The sequence below is a fragment of the Myotis nattereri genome (assembly GCF_964212035.1).
Source record: "Myotis nattereri genome assembly, chromosome: 2".
Taxonomy (NCBI): Eukaryota; Metazoa; Chordata; class Mammalia; order Chiroptera; family Vespertilionidae; genus Myotis; species Myotis nattereri.
In genome coordinates, this window is record NC_138076.1 from 22,211,325 (window position 1) to 22,236,570 (window position 25,246).

The window sequence follows — 25,246 nt, forward strand, 5'->3', positions numbered from 1 at the left end:
GGGGTTCAGAGTTCAAGGCGAAGCTTTGACCTTTGGTGGTGTGAGTCTTGTTCAGAGCTAAGTCAGATCTCCCTCTCCACTACCCTTCCCCTGGAGTGGATTTTGGACTACATGGTTGCTCTTCAGCTCTCAGCACCTCTTTAGCCACTGAGCAGATCTGTTGCATCTATTCCAGGATTTCCATAGTAGAATGAATCTATTGTGCAAATACATATTGAACAGCTACTCTGTGCAGGACACTACTCTAGCTTCTGGGGACCGGCGGTGATTAAACACACCAGAGTCTCTTCCGGTGTGGCGCTCATAAATCCTTGATGAAGTATGGCTCAGCAAGACAAGCACACAATACTATTTAGAGCTCCAGCCCCAAGTCTCTGGCCATGATGAGCTGAACTAGACCTTTGAAAATATTCAGAGAACCCTGTCCATACTTGCCTTCTTTCCCCCTGGACCTGGTACTGCTGGCTCAACTTGGCCTTCTAAGATGACTTCCTGTCATTCAGCCACATAGAAAGAAAGAACCCAAAGGTCAGGCCTGTGCCTCCAATTGCATCGTGTCTGCTCTTCTGAGGACCTTTTGCTCTTGGTCAGACTCCTGACTTTATACCTGCTTGGTAGCCTCAAAGAGGAACAGAAAATTTATGCTCTTGCATTAGAAACAGTTGGGGTCACTGTGGTAGCTCCAGAATATATTCTCCAACACCCCATTTTGTTCTCCATAGATATCAGAGCATCTCCTTGCGGAGAAGTGTGGGAGAAAGGCAAAGATCTGGATCTCCCCTTAAGTGAGGATGACAATTAAGGGACCAAAGTCTATCATTCCCTCTAGCATAGCAGTCGCCAACTGGTGGTCTGTGGTGACACGCAAACTCATTTTTTTGGTTGATTTTTCTTTGTTAAATGGCATTTAAATATATAAATAAATATCAAAAATATAAGTCTTTGTTTTACTATGGTTGCAAATATCAAAAAATTTCTATATGTGACACAGCACCAGAGTTAAGTTAGGGTTTTTCAAAATGCTGACACGCCGAGCTCAAAAGGTTCGCCATCACTGTCCTAGAGCCTGTGATACGAGGATAACCCTGGAATTTACTCCTTTCTTTAATCAGTGGGGAATTATTCTAACAGCATTATTTGATCACTCTACACTATGGTCACTTGTTCTTAAACGAATTGTGGCTCAACCTGGATTTACATCCTCTGCTCCCTTCTGGATCTCAGGTAGCCAGTTAACAAGCAGACTTCTGGGTGTGAGCCAGATGGAACAGAGGAGAAATGTGAGGAGGAGACCATCACTCCAGGGATGCCTTTAGTCTGGATGTTAGGGTGGAGGAGGCATTTAAAGTCATCTTTTAATCTGAAAAATACTATGAAGTGGGGTTTTTTTTCTTGATGAATTTATATAGGTTTTATTTCCTAGGTCACCTTGTCCCAATAGCCTCTTCATTTTTACTAAAAATACTTGTATATTTGTTAAAATTCAACTGCCAATTGCAGTCAGTATTCTTACAGTTTTTGGACAATGTCTGGTTCAATGCATTCCTAAGGGTGTGAATGTTAAGGAGACACAGTCCATCCTCTAAAAGGGCACATAATTTAGGAAAGTGTTGCCCAGTATCGGAGGACCACCAGTGTCAGAGCCACCAAATGTGCCCTTTAATTCTGATTCCCATATCTTGTCCATAAACTCTGACCCAGTAGAGCTGGAGTCCCAGAAATCTGCACTCTTGAATATCCCTCCAGTTGATCCAGATACATGAGAACCAATGTTGAAGACAACAGGATTTATTAACGTGTGCTGTATAGCTCATTTAATCCTGCAGACAGTGCTCAAAGGTGGGTATTATTATATCAGCTTTAAAGATTATCTGACTGTTGCTGAGAAAGAACACATGAATTGTCTGAAGGTATTCAGCTAGGACATGCCAGTGCAAGATTCAAACTCAGGTGTGTTTCAGACAAACTACTAATATAAAATAAAGAAGAATGAAATAGAATGAAAGCCAGTGGCCATGGGACCACAAAGGAAGGGTAACTTTATTCTGGTCAGGAGGCCAGCATGGAGTTTGCCAAGCTGATGAGAAGTGAACCAGCTGTTCCAAAGCAGAAGCATGATGGAGTAAAAGTACAGCATGCGCAACTACAAATGGACAATTATCATGTCCTGGAGCTCCTTCAGATGTTGGCCCTGGAGGGTCCGTGATGGAGATGAGCTTGATTTTGCAGCAGGGAACTGACTCTGAAGTTTAGAGGAGATGAATAGCATGATCTGATTTATTTCTAGAAAACCTCTCTGTCTGGAAGCTTTTTGCACAGTAGAGCAAATTTCTTCTCATTTCAAATGAGAAGAAAAACAAGGAAAATCAATAAAGTGGTCTATATTATAACCCAGGCTTTAGGAGATAAGTCCCTGAGTTTGGGAGTAGATAAAGTGAATAGTAAAATTTCTAGACTAATAACAATTGATGTCATCCCTAGAATTTATAATAAAAACAAAATTATTGAACTATATAGGTAATATATAAGCATGTAAATTCTCATTTCTACTGGGGTAAAAGTCTGATAAAACAAATGGTAGATAATTTAAAATGTTATATATTCAATAGACCTAGAAACCTAATGGGTAATATATTATACTGCTATTTGTATTTATGGTAATGCCTGGTCTACACTGAATTAGGTAAGAATCCTTTGAAAAAGAAGTTTCAGAAAATGGGTAGGGTTATTCAGCCTCAAGGTACTTTCAGAATAAGAAGTTGGCACACATGTCTTCCTTTGGTTTCATTTCGATGCCAAAGATTTTCAAATTCCATTCATTTATTCAGTAGTTACAATCTGCACAGTATTCCATGGCAGCTGTGGGAGATCTAAATAGTGATAAGATCTGTACTCAAGTAGGTCACAATCAAAAGGAATATAAGTAAATTCACAGCCAAAGGATTTAGGTATGGATAACAATATCAGTAGTCCCCTAAAGAAAAATCTATAGAAGGCCTATTGAATATCTTATATAATAAAAGCCTAATATGCTAAGTGTCCAGTCATCCCCCAGCCATTCAACCAATCAAAGTGTAATATGCTACTGATATGCTAAGGCCGCTCAACTGCTTGCTATGACAAACACTGACCACCAGGGGGCAGACAGTCGACTGGTCGACCAGTCACTATGGTATGCACTGACCACCAGGGGCCAAAGAGTCAACCAGTCCACCAGTCTCTATACTAGGGGTGGGCAAACTTTTTGACTCGAGGGCCACAATGGGTTCTTAAACTGGACCGGAGGGCCGGAACAAAAGCATGGATGGAGTGTTTGTGTGAACTAATATAAATTCAAAGTAAACATCATTACATAAAAGGGTACAGTCTTTTTTTTTTTTAGTTTTATTCATTTCAAACGGGCTGGATTTGGCCCGCGGGCCGTAGTTTGCCCACGGCTGCTCTATACCATGGACTGACCACCAGGGGGGCAGATGCTCCAACCGGTAGGTTAGCTTACTGCTGGGGTCTGGCTTATTAGGCCTGAGTGAGATGGGCCGGACACGCCCTGGAGTCCTCCCGGAGTCCCTCCCTGGCTGGTCAACTTCCGGCATCCCTCCCCAGCCCTGATTGTGCATCGGTGGGGTCCCTTGGCCTGGCCTGCATCCTCTCATGATCCAGGACCCCTTAGGGGATGTCTGAGAGCTGGTTTCAGCCTGACGGCAGAACAACCAATCAATTGAAGTGCACTGACCACCAGGGGACAGATGCTCAACACAGGAGCTTCCCCTTGGTGGTCAGTGCGCTCCCACAGGGGGAGCACTGCTCAGCCAGAAGCTGGGCTCATGGCTGACAAGCGCAGAAGTGGTGGCAGAAGCTTCTCCTGCCTCCACGGCAGTGCTAAGGATATCTGACTGACAGCTTAGGGAGTGGGCCTAAGCTGGCCGTTGGACATCCCCCAATGGCTCCCAGACTGTGAGAGGGCACAGGCCGGGCTGAGGGAACCCCCCACTCCCCAGTGCACAAATTTCGTGTACCGGGCCTCTAGTTTTAAATATATGTAGATGTTTATTAGAGTATCTGTGGCCTGGCATACTCCCATTTTTGGGAGAGGAGATATACTTGGTGTCAGTATAATTACCCATTTCTTTCTTCATTATAGAGTAACCCCCAAGAGAGCAGGAACTAGGTCAGTGTTATTTTCTCTGCACGTTGCCTAACCCAGCACCCTATCCACACTGACAGCTTTTAGTTAATTTTAATAATGATAATGAGAGGCACTGCTTTGCACCATCGGATCCATTTCTTCAAGACTATACAAATCCACTGTTTAAGAGCTGGCTCTTCTGACCTAACACATGGCCTGTCCTTGCTTTCCAGGCCTTCTACAATTATCATGTCTTGGAGCTCCTTCACATGCTGGTGACAGGAGGGATAAGCTCCCAGATGGAACAACATTTGGATAAGGAAATGGTATGCGGGCCTTCTAACAGCTGCTCTTCATTGTTGTCCAGAAGGAAGCGCTGTAAGCTGGGGCTTCTGTCCTTAAAACAAACCATTTTGTCGGATATTACAGTGAGTTTCCCGCTTCTTTTTTCTCTGAATTTACGAAAGTTGTCTAAGCTATTTGGGTCCGTAGATAGCTTATAGCACAGCAATAATAACAATAACAACAACAAATTAATACAACTCATATTCAAAGAGTATTGTACAATTTTCAGTGCATTTTCACCCGTGTAATATTTGTTTCAACAATGCCGGGAGGTGGGTAAAGCAGTTGTTACTATCCCCATCTCCCAGATAAAAAAATCCACGTCTTCAGGAAGTATCAGAGAGGTCCAATAACTTGTATTTTGACAAGGGTATCAATAATAATTGTAACAGCTAATATTTACTAAGCATTCCTCCTGTGTCTGACTGCTTTTGTCCCCCAACTTAATCTGTCTGAGGATTTGCATGGTAAACATTGTTACTAGTCCAACTGCATAGATCAAAAAGCTAAGGGCCAGGGAAACAAATGCTCACCTGAGACCACATTGTCTACCAGTGACAAGCAGGGGTGCCTCTAGGCAACCTGACCCAGCTCTTCCCCCTCTCCCTGTACCTGAAACACTAAAGAAATCCGATCAGGTCAGTGGAAATCAGGAAACTGATTGGGCTAGCCAGCAGGAAAGGCTTGAGTTTTGTTAGCCCACTGGCCTGGTGAACAGTAGGCTGGGAGCAGATAACCATTCTGGCAGACTCCAGTGGAACACCTGGCATTTGGGGGTCAGAGTCGAGTGCAGCCTGGGAGTGAGTAACCTATTGATCAGTGCGGTGCTTTTGGATTTAGTTTGCATTGACACTGAATTCAGCTCTGCAGTGTAACTGTAGGGGCAGGCCTTCATAAAGAAATGTCTTTTGTTGGTTCAGAGGACATCAGCAGAACCCCCTTCACAAGAGGCAGTCTCTTCCAAGCCTCTGTGCCTGGTATGTCTCAACAGATATGGGCTCTGTGCATCTGACTTCCAGGTGCAAACAACATTCCAGAGTTCCTTCAATAGAGTCTGGTCCTTTGTCCTCTTGTGGTCTTGGGTTCCTCACCAAAGGTTGGCTTGTGAGTGATTATAAGCCTAGGACAACAGGCACTGGCAATTTCCTGTCAGTATCAGAGGTGACAGTGAACTGGTCAACACATGTCTTTCTTTCTCCACTTAGGTCTTGCCCTCACCTTGTCCTTTGCTCAGGGGAGAACTGAAAGACTACTCTCTTTTTACTTCACTGAACCCATTAGCTGCTGCTTTTGAACCTGCTGAGCACTTGCAGAGCCTTTGTTGGCTGTGCCCTGAGAGCAGTATCAAGAGCAGTGCTTGGAGCTATAATCTGTTGTAGAGTGGGATAAGAAGATCACTCCCTGGAGGTCACTTAACACTCTATTTATGTGCCCTGAAAATGGAATGTTCCAACCTGTTGTTCATTGTTACTTCCTAATGGTTACCAAAATCACAGTGGTACTAAAGAGGAGCATAAGGACTTGCCACACCACACCAGACACTCTTGAAAGACCAGAGTGATAAACACAATCACTGGGATTAGATGCTCAAAACTAATCATAAGCCTCACTTCCAAGCCACTTGATGCTGCCACCATATAGATGTTAGGAGATGATGTCCAGGTCTTCCAAACCCTACAAGTAAAGGCAAACGACACTCCAGTAGGGCTTGTCATTGCTTCATTAAAGTGCCAATAGACATGTTTTTCTCTTCTTTCCCCAGCCAAAAAAGACCTTTGGGCAAGTTTTCTGTGGCTTGTTGAATAGTTCTGGAATCCTATGCCTTGGCCTGTACCGCCTGATAGATGACCAGGAGCACAATCCGGAGCACAAAAGGGGAGTATGCTAGTTTGGAAAGTGCTAGCTGCGCATCCAAGCATAAACGCCAAAGCTGCTTTATTCTATGTGAAAGAGAGGTCCAGAACTCAGAATACCACAGTTGCAAAGAAGGGTGCAAGGAAGTAGATTATGATGGTGTAGGAATAAGGAAGAATGCATGTAAATGACATGAATAAATCCTGGTAATTATGATCTAATATAAGCCATGTAACAATGGCATCTCTGTCCCTAGTGAAAACTGAAATGTAGACCCAGATTTTGAAACCAGTTATTTTATCTCTGTTTTTGTGTTATTTTTGTGTGTCTGTTTTTTTAAATATATTTTATTGATTTTTTACAGAGAGGAAGGGAGAGAGATAGAGAGTTAGAAACATCGATGAGAGAGAAACATCGATCAGCTGCCTCCTGCACATCTCCTACTGGGGATATGCCCGCAACCCAGGTACATGCCCTTGACCAGAATCGAACCTGGGACCTTTCAGTCCGCAGGCCGACGCTCTATCCACTGAGCAAACCGGTTTCGGCTCTGTGTTTTTGTTGTTTTGTTTTGTAACTTAACCCATCCTTGATTATGTAATTTTTTAAAGCTAAATGCCACTATTCACATTGGAAAGATTTACTTATTTTATGTTGGATTCCTTAGGTAAATATTTACTGAGTGCCTCATTTCCAGCCACTGTGCTTCGTACATATTAATTATGGACATTATATATTCAAATTTAAGGTTAAGGAAAGATCAATCTGACAACAATGGGGAAAATACAGGAAATGTACATAGAGGACAGGAGGAGAAAAGAGAGTATACAACAGTATACAACAACACAGTAATGTAGGTCAGATCTAAGATTCACACAGTGGGAATGGATAGGAGTTCATAGAGGAAGAAAAATTAAAAATATTAGAGTGGAAATAGATTGATAGAAACTCGTTCATGAAGAAGGGGAAAGCAGCCAAATTACTCAAAATGGAGTAGTATTGAATAGAAGGAAAGATCATCCCTCTGTTCATAGGAGAAAAGAAGGAAAAGAATGGATGCCAAGCAAATTTAGCTATAGATGATGGGGTGTGCTTAAGGGAATTTTTAATGTAACACTAGGGTTTCTCAGTAAAGTACAGGGATAGCCATTGCTGAGAGGAAAGATAGAGGAGGAAGTATTACCTGGAATGGAGAAATAGGTAAGAGTTTAGATTAACTATGAGAGGAATGGTAGGAGAGGTTTACTGTGGATCTGTAGAAGCAATTGTAGACTGTAATGTGAAAGGACAAAGGATTAGAAGTCTTGATGAAGTTAAAGAGTAGATGTACTCACCATGGGAATGAGAGTGAAAGAGTGATAGGAAGTTACTGTTGGACAGTAATATATTGAAGCATAAGATTTTAGAGGTGAGACATGTCAGGATATTATAATATCCAATGTGTGTCCAGGAAAGTGCGCTTTGGAGATAAAGATCACTGTGTAGTGGAAGTCAAAGAAATATGACTGTATGTTGGATTTGTAAACCACATAGACACTAGAGGTGTGTTAGATGATGGAGACACTAGAGCTTGAGGTATCTCAAGTGCCAAAGGCCTAAATAAACATGTAAGGCTATAGATGACACCGGTGAATCAAGAGGGAGGGTGATAGGACTGTAGAGCCCTAACCACAAAGATGGTGAGGGGGCAGTGATGTCCTGGAAGCAGCACTGGGGAGAATGAATAATGTGGATCTCTCTCTCTCTCTCTCTCTCTCTCTCTCTCTCTCTCTCTCTCTTTCTCTTTCTCTCTCTATCTCTCAGTCTCTCTCTCCCTTCCAGCCCTCCCTCTCTCTGCCTGAACTCCATCCCCTCCCCTGACACCTCTGGCAAACCTGTGGCACATGGTAATTGGGAGAATATGCTATCTATACCTGAGAGAACCTCAGGGAAGGAAATGAGATTTCCGTTTTATAGGGAGTATGTGATTGTAGTTGACCTTGTTTAGGATATTATAGAGGTTACAGGGGATTCAGTGGAAAAGATAAAAGTGGGAAGATTATTCAGTAAAATAAAGTCAACCTTGAATTGAGATTGGTGTTTGGGAAAGGAGAGGTGATCACCTGGGGTGGCAATGAAGACACACAAGATGAAAGTCATGAAAGGTTATCCTGGCTCGGCATTCTGACATGAGCACTGGTGTATTAGTTAATGTAACTCACTTGCATTGAGGATTTGCTCTGTGCCTGATACTGTGTAAGGCATCCTGCCTCCTTGCATTCTTTCCATGCAGGTCCAGGCTCTGGGTGTTCTTTAAGGCTCATCAACACTCACTAGTTACATACCAGTCAAGGTTTCAAATACAATTTTAATTTTTGTTTCTTTTCTTCACTGATCAAACTACATTCTATGTGAAAGTTGGTGGCATAAGCATTAGGGTAGGCCCAAGTCACGATGGAAATATTGGGAGTGCACATAATCGTCCACTTTTGATTAAGCTCAGTACTGTGCCAGCTGAAGTCCTTAGTATAGTGGATATTGAAAGCAAAGAGTCAGAAAGGTCTTTAGAGCTCTATCAGTCCAAACCACAGCCATATCTCTCTCCCATTAAAATAATGAGAAAAGCAAGGCCCAGAGAATGGAAATGGTGTGTATAAGAGTGGTTAGTGTTAGAGGTGGGGATAAAAACTAGTCTCCCAGTTTCTAGTCAAGGACCACTCTGACTACACTAGTCTCCCAGTACAGACACACTAATCACACAAAAAACAACAACAATGAAGCAAAGTGAAACAGCAACATTCCCTCTTTGGGCCCATCAAGATGACTGCTGCACTTTGGCCATTGCCTGTTGCCACCCTGTTCCAGCTGTGGAGGCTCTGACTCATCTTTGCCTTTTCTTACAGGTTTGTGATTATCCGGCCAGACAATGAGTTTAATCTGCTGCCCTCGGATCTTGTGTTTTGTGCCATCCCTTTCAACATTTCTTGTGATGGAAAGGATAAATCTTCACATCCAGGTTCTCGTGAAAATATAAATATAGTACCACAGGCCTCAAAGGCATCTGCAGACATAAATAACCCTCCCACAGCCAACCCAGTTGGCCAGACAACAACACAGCTATCGAACACACCAGTCCATTTATGGGAGCCAAAAACTACTCCCCTTGGTAATTCTAAGCAATCCATTTTTACTCAGAGTGGTGAACTCTCACCCCAGACACATCCGGAAAAGGAAACCATGAAGGAGCCCCCTGAGGGGCTACCTGTGCCTATTCAAACTTGACCTGCTGATATTCTCCACAAGCTCCTAGCTTGCTATTTATAAGGCATCTCTGGAAATGGTGACTTTGAACAAGAAAAATAAGAATGGAAGCATGCCATTGTCATACCCATTGCTTCATGGTTGACCAGCAAGCCCACACTATTTGGGAAGAAGCGAAAGGCTGATCCGATCCTGCTGGATCTGGTGCAATAAATAAAAAAATATATATGATTTAAAAATGCCTCTGTAAGGAAGTTCATTGCTCTGTGTCCCTTGAAAAGAAAATGTGTTAGGTTGAGCATTGTTAAAGAAATTCTCAGGCACTTCTGAGTTCCCCCAGTCAGAGAATATAAGCAATCAAAATAAAAATGAGAAGGATGTAAACACAGAAGATAAGAAATAAAGAGCCCCCAAATAAAAAATCTTACATTCTTTCTCCTCAAACTGGCAAACAGTAAACTAGTATTTTATTTTCGTCTCTCTTTTTTTCTCATACTTTTTCGTTCTTCATTGCTATAGGAGGTCAGAAAAACCAGATGGAGAGATGCTCCTTTGAATTAGAAACCAATTTGTGTAAAGCCAAGACCTTAGTATATGCCTAGCACAAGAATGAATATTAAAATATCTTGGGATGGAGTGGCTGGGTGAGGTCAAGTAAAATGAAATATATAACTTTCCAAATTTTCTAAATCAAGAATAAAGACATATAACAAACACATTCCAAAAGGAATCAATCCACTGCTCTATAAACCTCATCTTAAGTCATTTCATCCAGGTATTTAACATAGGAAAGAAAAGTTCAGCACATTTAGAAAGTATTTACTCCCAATTGGTGGTCTTGTAATGATGAGCTTCGTAAGCAATGCCTGCTTGCACCATAGATACCAGATAGATGGAAGGGAAGAGGAAAGAAAAAAATAAACCATGTTTCTCATAAATTGTTTTACTTACTGTTTATTATATCATTGGCATTTTTAACAAGATCTTTGCTGATTAGGTATTATTACCTCTACTAGAGGCCCAGTGCACAAAATTTGTGCACAAGTAGGGTCCCTAGGCCTGACTGGTGATCAGGGCCAATTGGGGCCTTCTGGCTGTCAGCTGGGCCTTCCTTTGTTCCGCCCCGCCCCCTGGTGGTCAGAGCATGTCATAGTGAGCGATCAAATGCCCGGTCTCTCTGTAGAACTCCCAAGGGGATACTTTGCATATTAGCCTTTTATATATATAGACTAGAGGTCCAATGCACAAAATTCGTGAAAGGGGCTCAGTCCTCACAGCCACAGTGGCTGCCTTCAGCTCTTGCAGCTGTGGTGGCTGCCTTGGCCTTCACAGTCCCAGCTTCATCTGGAAGGTTGTCCAGAAGGACATCCAAAAGGATGTCCAGTCTAATTAGCATATTGCACTTTTATTATTATAGAATTTGCAAAGAAAGAAACTATGTCACAATAAAGTTGCCAGATAAAGTATGCCCTTTTAGATTTGCATTTCAGATAAACAATACATTAGTATGAGTATTTCTAAATTATTGCAATTAACTGGTAAGTGATCAAATCAGCGTGCAAAACTGGTTTATTTGACTCCAGCACTTATACACATTATGCCTCCAAGCATACAAATAAAAGAAACAAAACAAAACAAAAACAAAAAATCATTCACAGGAAATAAAAAATTATATTTAGCTTTTATTTTTTTTATAAAAAGAAAAAAATTATATTTATAAAAATATAAAATTATATTTCAAAATTATATAATGAAATCAGCCTAATCTATGTGTGGGGGGGGAAGTAATTGAAAGTTGTCAGAAACCAAGGAAACATTTTTATTTTTTATTTTTTAAGCTTACCTGTCTTCATCTTTCTCTTTTTACATAGAAATGGTAAAATACATGTTTCTGCATTTTCAAATTTATAGGTAGAGTAATAGGTGTCTGAGAAATTAAATGGCCCTGTCTCTGAACCTCAAATTCTGATTTCTAAAAGAAAGTGCATACTGGGCTCAGCTTTGGCCACTCTCTCCCACTCTCAGTGGCTGAGGACTGAGGTGCCTCTGAGTAGAGGGCTTGTCTTCAGGGAAGGAAGGAGGAATGGTTCATGGCCTGGGAAGATATGCTACTGACATCTACTGCATAGACAATATTCTTTCTCCCCATTCCCTGGGCCATTTTATACACATAGCTGGTTTAACAGAAACAAGATATTTCTGAAAAAAGTATGGAGGAGCCCTGTGTGTATTCAAAATCCAAAGATCTACTTCTGTACACACATTGACCAATCTGTTCAGCATCCCAGCTCAGTTCTCCAGAGTAAAATTTTATCCTACAAATGATCTCATTTCCAACACAGCAAAGTAATTAGAATGAGAAATTATTTGTTCTTCAGTATGTATTGGAATGGGTACTAGAGATATGGCTAAAGAAATACTGAGGTATATGCAACCATAGCCAATGTTTGGGCTCTCATACTGCCAGTATGGATAAATAAAATTGGCAGAGGACCCCCAGAATTATGTGCCAAATGATTTTATAGCTTCAGAACCAAACACTTTAGCTATAGTCGACAACATTTTGATACAAGTCATAAAACTAGATCCTTTGACAATATAGTGGATACTTAATTCATATCAATTGTTCAATTCTTATGAATAGAAGAAATGATATGAAGACAAGAGAAAACATGCAAGAAACTTGCAGTTTGTGAACAATATGTGGGTCAGCAGTTTTTAAGATGTTTTTGGTCCTTTGACCCTTTTGAAAAGTGGATAAAAGCTATAGTATTCCTTTCCAGAAAAAATATGTGTACATTCCACAAAACTTATCATTTAAGTGTGATGGAGGTCATGGATCACCCTGTATTCTCCATTGTCTTCCCAAATTCCTACTATGGGTCTTCTATCCCCAGTGGAGAATCGGGAGACCTGAGTACTTGGTTTAGGTATCACTTTATTTTTTATTTTTTTAAATATATTTTATTGATTGTTTACAGAGAGGAAGGGAGAGGGATAGAGAGTTAGAAACATCAATGAGAGAGAAACATCGATCAGCTGCCTTTTGCACACCCTCTACTGGGGATGTGCCCACAACCAAGGTACATGCCCTTGACCGGAATCGAACCTGGGACCCTTGAGTCCACTGAGCCAAACCGGTTAGGGCTTAGGTATCACTTTAAACATTTGTGATCATGCGCATATTCTCAAATCTTTCTCAGCTCTTTTACCAGCTCATTTTACATATTATAAATGCAAGAAGTTGAACTAGAAGATTTTAACATTACTTCCATCCTCATTGAACATATATTTATGTATTCACTACATACTGTGTATCAGCCACTGTGTTAGATGCTGAGTATAGAGAAATTACCAAGATGAAGTTGCTTTCCTCATGGAGCATGCATTCTATTTGGAGGAGGCAAAAAAATAAATAAATGAATAAATTAACAAAATAAGAACAGATTGTGTCAAGTACTATGAAGAAAATGAACATGATGTGATAGAGAATGTGGTGGTCAGGGACCACTGAACGGTGGGATCCTGTGGAAAAACTTTTAGGAAAGGGAACTTGAAGTGTTCAAGAAAAGAAAGCAAGCCAATGTGGTTACAGCATAGTGAATAAGCCAGAGGAAGAGTTACATGTGACAATGTTAGAAACATAGGCATGACCTGATTAAGAAAGATTCTATAGACCAAGAGAAACAGATTACATTTTATTCCAAGCACAATGAGAAACTCTCTAATAGTTTTAAATAATGGAATGATGTGTTGTCATTAATACTTTCAAAGATCACTCAGGTTTCAGCAGGATGACAAGGTGAATGCAAATGGATTTGAAATGGGAACTTTCAACCAGCAGCAAGAGGGAGGTCATATTCAAAAAGTGTATTTGTGAGAGCTATAGGATTCTCATAGAAAACTATTTAGTAACTGGCTGAGATTATAATGCCATGTGGAGCCAGGACATATAGAGGAGAACTGAGACACAATTTAACCATCACCTGGGAAGATTCAGCCCATCTGTATAAGAGGTAATAAACATACTCCCCCTACTGGTCCAAGAAAAGAATACGAAAATTTATCTTAGGGATACAGATGTAAACAAATAAACAAATAAAAAAAAACACCTATCATGAGCTCTAAGCTAATATAATATGCAGTTATAATATCCAAATTCATATCTTACATGCAGAAATTTAAAACTGAGAAATATCTGGTTCCAGACCAATAATCCCCTTGAAGTAACTGGTGGAAAAAAAATAATATTGAGCAGGAAAGAATTCTACACTCAGGACAAACAGGACTCCCTGGGGTGGGGGGCAGTGAATTCAATACTTTTTAAGAACTGACAATAAGCCCACAAAAACTTAGAAATGAAATGAGGAAATTATCTTTTTAAGTGAGATTCAGCTGACAAATTGGACAAGAGGGTTAGCATGACCCTAGATTTTGGATAGTAGAACAATCTGGAAAAGACCATAAAATTTATACATTAAAAAAATGGTTAATGGTTAAAAAGCTTCAAAAATATGATTAGAAGGCAAAATGAAAGTACAGTGGGGCCTTGACTTACGAGTTTAATTCGTTCCGAGACTGACCTCACTAAGGAGCTCGTTAAGGAGCTCCTTAACTCAAATTACTCTATCAACTCAATGCAAAAAATCAGCCACGAGACAGCTGGTATCTCAAAAACTCCTTAGGAGACTCGTAAGTCAAGGCCCCACTGTAAAGTATACTGTTAAAAATTAGCAGGCAGAGTTGAAAAAGAATCACTTCTAGAAATGGTTTATTAAATTACCAACCCATTTGGAAATAAAGCAACAACAACAAAAAAACCTTAATCAATCATGGTCAAATTTAAAACTTCAATGAGTATTACAAATTTTTGAGATCTAAATGATAATGAAAAGACTATATATATTAAAATTCGTGGCATACTTCTTCAACAACTGGTAGTGAAGACATTGGACATACACATGCAAAAAATGAAATGGGACCTTTACCTTATATCATATACAAAAATTAACTCAAAATAGATTAAAGACCTAAATGTAGGTCTTAAAAATATAAAACTCCTAGGAAAAAACATAGGGGGGAAATTTCATGGCATTTGATTTGGCAATGATTTCTTGGATATGTCACCAAAAGCACAGACAACAAAAACAAAAATATGTAAGTGGGACTACATCAAACTTAAAATCTTCACAACAAAGGAAACAATCAAGAGAGTGAAATGACAACCTACTGAATGGGAGAAGTTATATAAGGAACTTCTATGACTCAACAACAAAGAAACCCAAACAATCCAATTAGAAAATGCTCTTGAATTTACAAATGGCTAAGAAGCATAAGAAAAGATAGTATCACCAATCATCAAGAAAATGTAAGTCAAAATCAAAATATATACATACAATGAACTATTATTCAGCCTTAAAAAATAAGGAAATCCTTTTATATGATACAGCATGGATGAACCTAAAGGACATAATGCTAACTCAGCAATTTCAATCTTTTTCATCTCATGGTACACATAAAACAATTGCTAAAATTTTGTGGCACAACAAAAAAATGAATTTTTTTTGTCAATCTGACAAAAAATAGCTATAATTTTGATTCATTCACACTAGACGGCTATTGTTGTGTTGGCTACTGTCATTTTTTTTAGAAATGCCATTTTTCATGACAATCTAAGGCAGTGGTTCTCAACCGGTGGGTCGCGACCCCTTTGGGGGTCGAATGACCCTTTCACAGGGGTCACCTAAGACCATCGTAAAACACATATATAATTACATATTGTTTTGTGATTAATCACTATGCTTTAATTATGTTCAATTTGTAACAATGAAATTAGGGGTCACCACAACATGAGGAACTGTATTAAAGGGTTGCGGCATTAGGAAAGTTGAGAACCACTGATCTAAGGGAAAAGAGGTCAGTGCCCCTGACTAGAGTCAGTTATTGCACGTTTTAGAAATTCTTATGGCAAACTGGTTGAAAATCACTGTGCTAACTGAAACAAGCCAGGCACAAAAAGACACGTACTGGAGATTCCACTTAGATGAGGTAGTCATATCTCCAGTGTCAAACTCTTACAAACAAAAAGGAGAGGGTGATTGCCAGGGGCTAGGAGAGGGAAAAGGGAGTTGTTCAATATAGAATTTAAATGTTACAAGATGAAAAAAATTCTAGAGACCTGAGATCTGTTATACAACAATGTGCATATAGTTAACACAACTATAATATGATACACTTCTAAATGATTAAGATAGTAAATTTTGTTATGTTTTGACCACAATAAAAAAATGAACTATACATAAAATCAGTACAAAGTAATTAATTTATAAACTTGATATGCATATGTGGACATAGATAAAAATTAATAAAAAAAATCAAGTTAGCAAATTTAAGAAATAATGGTAATAGAGTAAACTAACATAAATATCCCAGTGCACTCGTCTGAAACAGGAAACCAGAACACAAATCCAGAGTCAGCTCTACTCAATAGCTAACCATTTTGTTATTTTGAGAAATAGCATAATAGCCTCTATCAGATAGCTTGTTTAGGTATACAGGAAATATATATAATATATAACCGTTATATTACACATTTACATATATAGCATACATACATACATTCATATGCATACATATATAAATACACACAGACATACTGGCTCTGGAAAATGAAAGCCAGAGGTTTGGTTTTAACCTTCTCCATTTAACTCTTTGGCCTGTTAACTTCTATTTAAGACCTCCTATACATGGGAACATGTCTAATTAACTATCAAATCATCAGGATAAGTACCTTCAAGCTGTAAAGGAGTTAAGGGAGCCTGAGTTCAGTGAAGGTGCATAGTTTCCTGGAGGAGCAGTAACTTACAGATCGAAGCCAGGAGTTGATTCTTCCAGGCCAAGAAAACAAAAGAGCCCAACCTTTAAAAGCCATCTGACTTCAGCTCTGGATTCTGACTTCAGATCTGGATTGGCAAGCTCAGGGAGTGCTGGAAAGTGAGGTGGAGGGGAGCCAGGGAGAGTTGTGAGGGCTGCAGGGGATGGGAGGGAGAAAGGAGGGAAAAGGCCCTCACACTAATTGGGTTTGAAAGAATATAGAATGAGTCCAGCCCCTGCGTGAGGAGAAGAAAGGAACCTGGGCAGCTGAAGCTAAATTCAGACTAAACTAACTGCTGTTCCCCGGGGACGCCACAAGGTAAGCCTGATCGTGTCAGTCATTTACAATTATCATCAGGGAGGCTGCTTCTGTAATTGTACTGGGGAGCCAATTAACAGATCCCTGTAGCTAGGGTTGGGGGAAGGGGGGTATCCCAGCATCCCTTTTGTTTTTGAAGAGAAAAAATAAGGCAGAATTTGTGCTGCTGTCTCTGACTGTTGGAGAACTTCAGGCAACTTGGTGACTCCTCAGCTCCAGTGAATGGTTGAAGTCAACCCTTTCTCTGCCTTCATTTACTCTTTTTTCCAGCAACTCAAATTAGCCTCTAGATAGCCCAGCAAGACTTGCTACTTTCTTTTCAGAGATACGAAAATGCTGGCTGTCTTTCATTCTTTCTTGTTCTCAAGAAAATATCTTTGCAGTATTTCATTGTGCAAGTATGCCAGGAAAGGCCAGCGAATGCACTGAGAAGAAGGAGCTATCTTAAACTTATCACTCAAAACCACTCTTTCCCTGACACCATCCCTTCCCCTGCCTTCCTGCCACAGTCAGACTTTTTAACTAGTTGTCTACATTCACTGCCTTATTTCCACATCTCTGATGCACTACTTAAGCCATCCCAACCTGGCTGTAGCCCTCATTTCTGCTAAAAATACTCTTTCTCTGGTCACGGGTACATTGAAGTCACACAGTAGAGCCTGAATAGAGATTTCAGCAGGATTCAGCCCAGTTGAGCTCCACCCTGAAACAACTTCTTTCCTTGACTTCCAGGAAATAACACTCTCTCGTCTTCCTGTTACTTTTCTGACTATGCATTCTCACGTTCCTTTTAGCTCTCCTTTGATACAGCACAGTTAGTTGTCAGCATTACCCAAAGCTTGATTAGGGACCTTCTTTTTTTTGGTCTCAGGGATTCCTGAGTGATCCAGATACTATAAGAACACTGGAGCACATATCCCTGAAATTAAAAGGCCGGAGGCTACTTCGCTCCAGCCATTATGTCCATGTAAGAATGTAGGCCCAGTGTTGCCAGGTTTGTTTGTTTTTAATTTTCAGATAAATTAAAAATTCTGATTTTTACATAAACATATTATGCTTTTACATTTTTGTTTAGAGCAACAATGGAGTAGTTGTAGCAGACCAAGCCTTGTGGCAAGGAAAAAAACCTGTAACTGGATTAAAAAAAAAATTTAATACCTGTTTGAAGTCATCATAGAACAACACAGTCGGCAAGAACTGAAAGGCTATGATCCAAGAGAAAAGAAAAACACTGAGGTGAGTCCACCATTCTACACAGTTTTTCCCTCAAGGCATTTGCCAATTACTGTAGTAAGTGGTACTAAACAAGAGATCAAGTCGGATTTTAAGGCTAAGAGCTTTCAGCAGTCTCATGGGGCTGGGAGGAGGGGAATGGAGTTGAAGGTTATCAAGGCATCTTGGAATCTAGGGGACTATGTTTCAGAGGAAAGAGAATTTGAAAACTGTGAGTATAACTTTCTGTGCTGCTTTTTACCCTGAGGGAATTGTTTATTCCTCATACTCTCAACATGAGAGGCTGAGAAGCTAAGGAGAAAGGATTCGCTATGGAGCTGGAAACCAAAGCAGAGCTTTTGCCAACCTCCAAGTGTGAGGGAGGTGAAAATTGGCATTCAAGGCCTGGCAAGGGGGGTGGGCTCAGGTAAGCAAGCTTTGTGTTCAGTGAGTGTTTTGGGAAAGGTCCTGCTTTAGGATTACTTCAAACTAGAACTAGAACAGTTCTCACTAAGCCTGAAATCAATTTAATGTTCCCATTTTCTGATTTAATCAAGGTGATCAATTCCTATTGTAATTCCTTATAAGTAAAAAATTAATTCTCTCTGCCAGAAATTAGTATTATTCAGAATTGCTATACTTTTCCTACACATCATCCAGCATTCAATAAAAATGGTTGGAGTCAGTTTTATCTCTGTCTTAAGTTATGCTTTTCTCTAGCAACCTAAATTAGCCTTCAGATAGGCCAGCAAGCCTTGTTTTCTTCAAATTTCTGAGATATGGCAATGTTGATAGTCTCCTTTACTCAGTTTTTTCTTTAAGAAATAAGTAAATAATCACCATGAATAACAGCGGAGAGACTCAAATTACAAAAACGAAGCATCTAGAAGACTGAGATAGCCCACATATGATCTAGATATAACGCAAAGACTTTGAAGTAACTGTGATTATTAGCATGCTCAAGAAATTGGAAACACTTGCAGGCAGGTGTGGAGTGTCAGTGTGGAGGTAACACCCTAGTATGACTAGGGTTATACTGCTGGAGCAGTTCTTGGATCTGGAGCAACATCTCAATGAGCTCAATAGGGATTCTGCCTTTTTTTTTAACCATGAATGAGACAGACCAGGAGGCTGTTGCTATAGTGGTACAAAGGGTTGCTAGGATGTGTCAGCACCTGAAACATCTACAAAAAGTAGAGCAGAGTCACAGGAGAGAGGCCAGATTGAAGGCCCCTGTCCAGTTGTATGGGGTGTACATGGGCCTGAGAAAGCCCCACAATGCACCGAATGATATCAAAGACGTCCACTGACATCAACAAAGTCTGGAGCCAGAGCATTAATACCATTGAGAGCCTCAAGCATGTGAAGGATGCCTTGTGTTGTACAGCTCAGCCATCTTGTAAAACTGTGGAGACTCTCAAGAATATATCAGTGCCCAGATTGGGAGCTTATTAAACAAGGGGCTCTCCTACAGGTTCACCAGAAGTTAGTGGACCTGGAGTGCTCCAGAGATGGGCTAACATATAAACAGAACTACATGGGAAGTGGGAACATGTACAACTTGACCCTCATCCATGGCTCTTCAGAAGAATAAGGGACTCTCAGATGAGCTGGCTAAGCAGCTGTGGGTAGTGCTGCAGAAGTTACTGGTCACCATCCCCCATGACTCCACTTTGCTCGTCTAGACAGTGGTCGGCAAACTCATTAGTCAACAGAGCCAAATATCAACAGTACAACGATTGAAATTTCTTTTGAGAGCCAAATTTTTTAAACTTAAACTATATAGGTAGGTACATTATTATTAACTTAATTAGGGTACTCCTAAGGCTTAGGAAGAGCCACACTCAAGGGGCCAAAGAGCCGAATGTGGCTTGCGAGCCGCAGTTTGCCGACCATGGGTCTAGGATCATTGAAAGGGGGTGAGGAGGATTGACAGGAGTATTCCTGACCAAAAAGAGCAAACTAGCTTTGTTCCTTCCAGTAGGTCCAAGAATTGGAAGGAGAAAATGTTCGCCATTTTGGACAGAACCTTGACTAGAATTGAGGACACACAGGCAGACACCATGGAGTCTGACAAGATGTGGTTTGTCTGCCACCTGGAAATCATAAGTAAGAACATCCTGGATGATCTCATCTTTGCCAAAAACCTGATGGCTAAGTGTTTTTCTCCCTATTATGAAGTTTTCAGAAACTACCTGAACATGTACCACAAGGCCCTGAGTACACGGATACAGGAGCTCCAGTTGGAAGACTTCGAAGCAAATGAGATTACGAGCCTGTTTTTGTGGGTCTTAAATACCTACTGAGCACAGAAACGGAAGGAAATGTGGAGCTGGGTCTGGAAGTGGACATGAATGCCCTGGAGATTTTGCTTTCTCCAAACATGGTCTCTGAGCTGCTCCACATGTATATGTCAACTCTCACTTCAAACATCATTGCCTGGCTGTGGAAAGCACTAGAAACAGACAGGAAAGACCAGGTAGAAGAAACTGAGCCTAGAGCTGACCAAGGTGAGTATCACCACTCAACACTCATCATTCTCCAGCTGTTTGAACAGATTCTTCAAGTTGCAGCTCAAATATGTGAAGATTTGAAAACACGGGTACTAGTTTGTGTCTTCAGCTAAAAAATACAAAGATGAAGTTCAGTTGTGTAAAGAAGAACACCTGAGAAACTGGCAGGATATAAAAGTAATCATCAGCACTGCCAGAATCCAGTCAGTTTAAAAAGGAAGTAATTAAAAATGAAATGCAAGAAGGTGTATCTCTGAGCAACCACACATGGATGGTATTTGAGACACCATTGCAAAGGAGGGCTGCAGCAGCCTGCTGGAGGAGCTTTGGATCTAGAGCAACATCTCAATGAGCTAAAGCCAAAGAAGTGGCTGTTAGGCTCAAATGCTATAGACATTATCTGTGTCACCATAGAAGAATATTTCAATGATTTTGCCAAAATCAAAATACCATACAAAAAGAGGATGATGGCGAGTGGCAGTGGAGTACCCGTGGGTTCTCATGCAGAAGCACATCTCATTCTATGTTCTCAAGGAACAGAAGGACGGTGCTGAGAGAGGGTCAGGAAGGCTGAGCACCTCCTCCCTGTTCCAGAAGCTGGCTTCTGGATTTGGCAAAGATACAGACTGGTACGGTGACAAAATCATCACCATTTCAGAAGTTATTAAACTAAGGACCCTTCTGTGCCCTACTTGGAAGTCTTGACTCTGGTCAGCAAATCCCCAGACATTAGGGATGACCATGTCAGCCTGCTGCTGGCCATGCCAGGCAATGCCAGCTGGAACACAAAGCAAACCATCATTGAGCCTGGACCAGGGTCCGAAGCAGGCAAATCCAAATGATGTGCCCATCTCCAAGGAAATCAGTTCTGAATCTGAACATGGCAAAGCTTCTCAAGTAGCCTATTAGTTATTAGCTTTGTGTACATTTTTCTGGACTTATCTCGACCTTCGGAAATATATCAAAGCAAAAGTGACTCTCAAGGGTTTACATTAGATGTTTCAGTTCCCAGAGTCTGTCTCTTGAAGGGCCAAGCATGTTGTTTGTGAGGTGCCCGAGCACACGGATCCTTGACTGACTACTCTACTGGCTGTGATTCTTCAGGCTTTCTCATTCTTATTGTCCACATCCTTTGTGAGGCAGGATGCTAATGTCAAATGCCTCATGGTTGATTGGTAATCATGGTGGTTAAAAGGTGTGTGGAGGAGACAGAGGCTCTGTCTTCATTCATGTTTTGCTCCTCACTAATTTCTGCATGGTGTAAAGGCTTCTGAAACCCAGATGCTTAATAAAAGAGCCTAAACTCTTGCAGAGAAATGAAAATTAGAGAAAGAAAAATTGGGTGACAAGATGGATACATTTACTGAATTTGGTTATTAGTTTTAATTGTTTTTTCAGTGGAGTCTTTAGGGATGTCTACATATAAGATCATGTCATTGGCATACATAAACAGTTTTACTCTTTTTTTCCTATTTGGATGCCTTCTAGTTTTTTTTTTATTTACCTAAATGCTCTGGCTTGGACATCCAATACTATGTTGAATAAGAATAAAGAGTGAGCATCCTTGTCTTGTTCCTGATATTAGAGAAAAAACTTTCAAAAATTTACATTGTTTTATAATTTTCAGCCTTTAAGTCTTTCACCTCTGGTTAGATTTATTCCTGAATATTTTATTGTTTTTGGTAACAGTCTATTGTAAATGGGACTGTTTTCTCAATTTTGTTTTTGGATTATTCATTGTCAGTATATAGAAATGCATCTGACTTTTGCATGTTGATTTTATATCCTGCAACTTTACTAATTTCGTCTATTAGTTCTAACAAATTTTTGTATGTATAAGATCATGTCATCTGCAAACAAAGATAACCTTATTCTCCCTTTCTAACTTGGATGACTTTTCTTTCTTTTACTTGCCTAGTTGCTCTGCCTACAACTTCCAATACTATGCTGAATAGAAGTGGTGAGAGTGGGCATCTTTTTGAATGGGTATCTTTGTGGTCCTTTCATTTTTGTTAGCATTTTATGCCTAAAATGCCTGACAATTTCAATATTTCTGTTCTTAGAAATTTAATTTTTGTGTGTTTTGTTTCTGCTGACTTTTATCATTACCTGCATTCTCTAGGCTTGCTGATATTTTATTTAAAGCATATTGTTGATCTTAGTCTTATTAAATGCATCCTAGTAATAACTTTATAATAGTCATTAGCCCCTAGCTCAACTGCATCCCTGCAAGCAGTCCACTGCTGGGGCCTTGCAACCTGCTGTGTCTCTGGCCATAGTATATGGATTTTTGTTTGTTTGTTTGTTTCTCTGTTTTCAGGTATAATCCATAGAGAATTCCTCCACTTTTTGTGTAGCCAGCAGTGACTCAAAACACATTTCCAATGCAGGGTGTATTTTTCTTTCAGTGAAAGGGCCCTCCCAGAACACCTGTCAACTATAATAACAGAAACAAAAGTTCTAGCTTATTTTGGCTAGAAAGCAAATGAGATGTTTTCATGACTAACTTTGATAAACTCTGGCCAAAAGCAATGCTACGCAGGGGTCAGATGGAAGTATGTCATAGAGATGGTGGAGGTGGATGCCAATGAACTCAATTATTCTTGAACTTCAAAACCATCTGGCATTTGGAGGAGTGACAGGTTGGGGGAATTAGGAAGGAAAAAGAGTTCTTGGCGTGTACACTGGCATTCTTATGGAAGCTGCTTTGGCAGAGATAGTGGCATGGTGGCTTAACAAATCAGATTGGATGCTGTCGTTGTGTAGAAGGAGCACATACAGTCTATCCCATAACATTGTTTATTTGCTTTGAGAGACCTGTATGTATATAACTCTCCCATTCTTGTATCCTTTCTTTTACCTTTCTTAAAAGGCGACTTAACATAATCTATTATAGAACCAAAGAAATTAGACTTCCTGTTCCTACTACATAGATCTCCTCAGGGTCTTCCCAGGTTGTGGGGCTCTCCACAGTGACCTCAGTGGGACTGGGAATGGAGGAGTAAACTAGAGCCATTGCAACCAGGAAAAGGCTAAGCTCATGTGTCACCCTGTGTCTGCCTGCCTTCCATCACAGCAGGAACTGGGCCATTATTTTTCAACAGCAAAGGCCAATCACCTTAATAGTTCAACAGTTCTCCTGAGTGGTCAATTGATTTTACACATGGGTTTTACCTGTGTTTTCGGTGTTTGAATCTGCTCTAAGGAAAGAGCCTACAAACAAGCTGATTCAGTGTCAGATGATGAGAAACGAAATCCAGCTAGCACAGTGGTGCACAAAGTAATGATTAAAATCTGCTCCTACCTGACAAATGGGAATACAAATGCACAGATATTTGAGAGATGGCAATAGTTGCTTTGCGGTGCCTGAGAGTCACCTTTATTCTCATAAAATACAAAGCAGACAGCTACAGTCTCAGCTGACAGAGTTTCTGTTGTCCTGGCTCCTCAAATAGCCTTAAAATAAGTTTTACTTTGATAGTAAATCTAGAAAACACATACTCAATAAGCCCTGGGCTTTTGCTGAGGGGACCAGAGGTTTGATCAGAACAGGAGAAGTAACTCTGATCCTTATGGAGCCTTATAGTTAAGGGTTTGAAATAGAAGTCTTCTTCAGTAGAAGTCCACAAATTAACACACACTGAAATAGACTTGTCTCTCTACAAAATTATCAGTACTGAGTTGACTACTACTGTCATTTGAAATCATAGATCAAAGTAGCAGTGCTATCTAAAATACATGTAAATTGCAAACACCAGAAATCAAATCAGAAGCTGTCTGTGGGAGCAGAGCCTTTGATCAGCAACCCCTCTGTTTATTATCTTCCTTGCTGATTTCATTCAGGTTTATAACTTCAAATATCTTCTATATGTTGATGACTTTAAAATTGTTATCTTCAGCACTTACATCTCCCCTGTATTTACTAACCTCATCACCAATATTTTTGATAGTATGTGAAATTTCATATGGCCAAGACAGAATACTGGTTTTGGAAAGTTATTTTGTTCTGGACTTTCACACCCAGGGCTCCATTTTGGTCTCTGTCCATCAACCATTACTGATTACTATGACTAGAGCCAGTGGCAGGGCCCAACTCTTCTTGGGATCCAAACAACTTGGGGACAATGAGAAATGGGACAGGTGTAATGTCTCACTCATTCAATTAAATGTAGTTACCTCAGCTGACTGCAGTCACATTGGAGATAATCAATAAACATTTCAGAATGAATTAATAGATAAAGATGGGTAATTTATCCTTAGTCATTTACCTACTAGGTGAGTGTGGTCGCATTTTTCATTAGTTTTCCATACTTTACAGATAAGAAACTCTTGGATTTGAGAGATGGTACACAGAGGAGTATGGCAGGACTGAATGAGACTAGAAAGCCAGGGGGATGGGGCTGAGGGTGAGGAGTTGTGAGTTCCAGAGAGCAGAGATTCAATTCTGAAGAGAAAATCCTTACTGGGTTGAGGCTGCTTTTGCATAATTCTATTATTACCAAGAAGAGGAGAAATAATCATATTAGGTGTGTGCTGTATTGCTTGGTGGCTCTGCTTACCTTACTTTTGAAATCAGACAAGTTTAAATGCTTTGTGTGGGTGAAATATTCAGAAGGCACCCGATCAATAAGACAGGTGCTGCCAGAGCTGAACAGGAATGTTTTTTGATGTTGACAATGACATCCATTCTTGTGCAGAAAGGAGTAATCTATTTGGTCACAGCTAAGAAAATGGTTTGTGTCTGTTGCTTTGGAGAACAAAGTA

General features: G+C 40.3%; 1 protein-coding gene and 1 pseudogene across 2 annotated transcripts in view; both read left to right on the forward strand.

Moving 5' to 3' along the window:
• KCNU1 (potassium calcium-activated channel subfamily U member 1) overlaps positions 1–9,586 on the forward strand; it is a gene marked incomplete at both ends in the record, with an annotated part of 123,101 nt that extends 113,515 nt beyond the window's left edge. Inside the window, 3 exon segments of the mRNA XM_081082242.1 lie at positions 4,360–4,554; positions 6,234–6,356; positions 9,209–9,586. Coding sequence (XP_080938368.1) covers positions 4,360–4,554; positions 6,234–6,356; positions 9,209–9,586 — 696 coding nt within the window.
• A 9,752-nt stretch (positions 9,587–19,338) lies between these two features.
• LOC308512641 (exocyst complex component 3-like) lies at positions 19,339–21,383 on the forward strand (annotated as a pseudogene). Its single transcript has 2 exons — positions 19,339–19,648; positions 19,854–21,383. The product of its transcript is annotated as an exocyst complex component 3-like (transcript).
• The last annotated feature ends 3,863 nt before the right edge of the window (positions 21,384–25,246 follow it).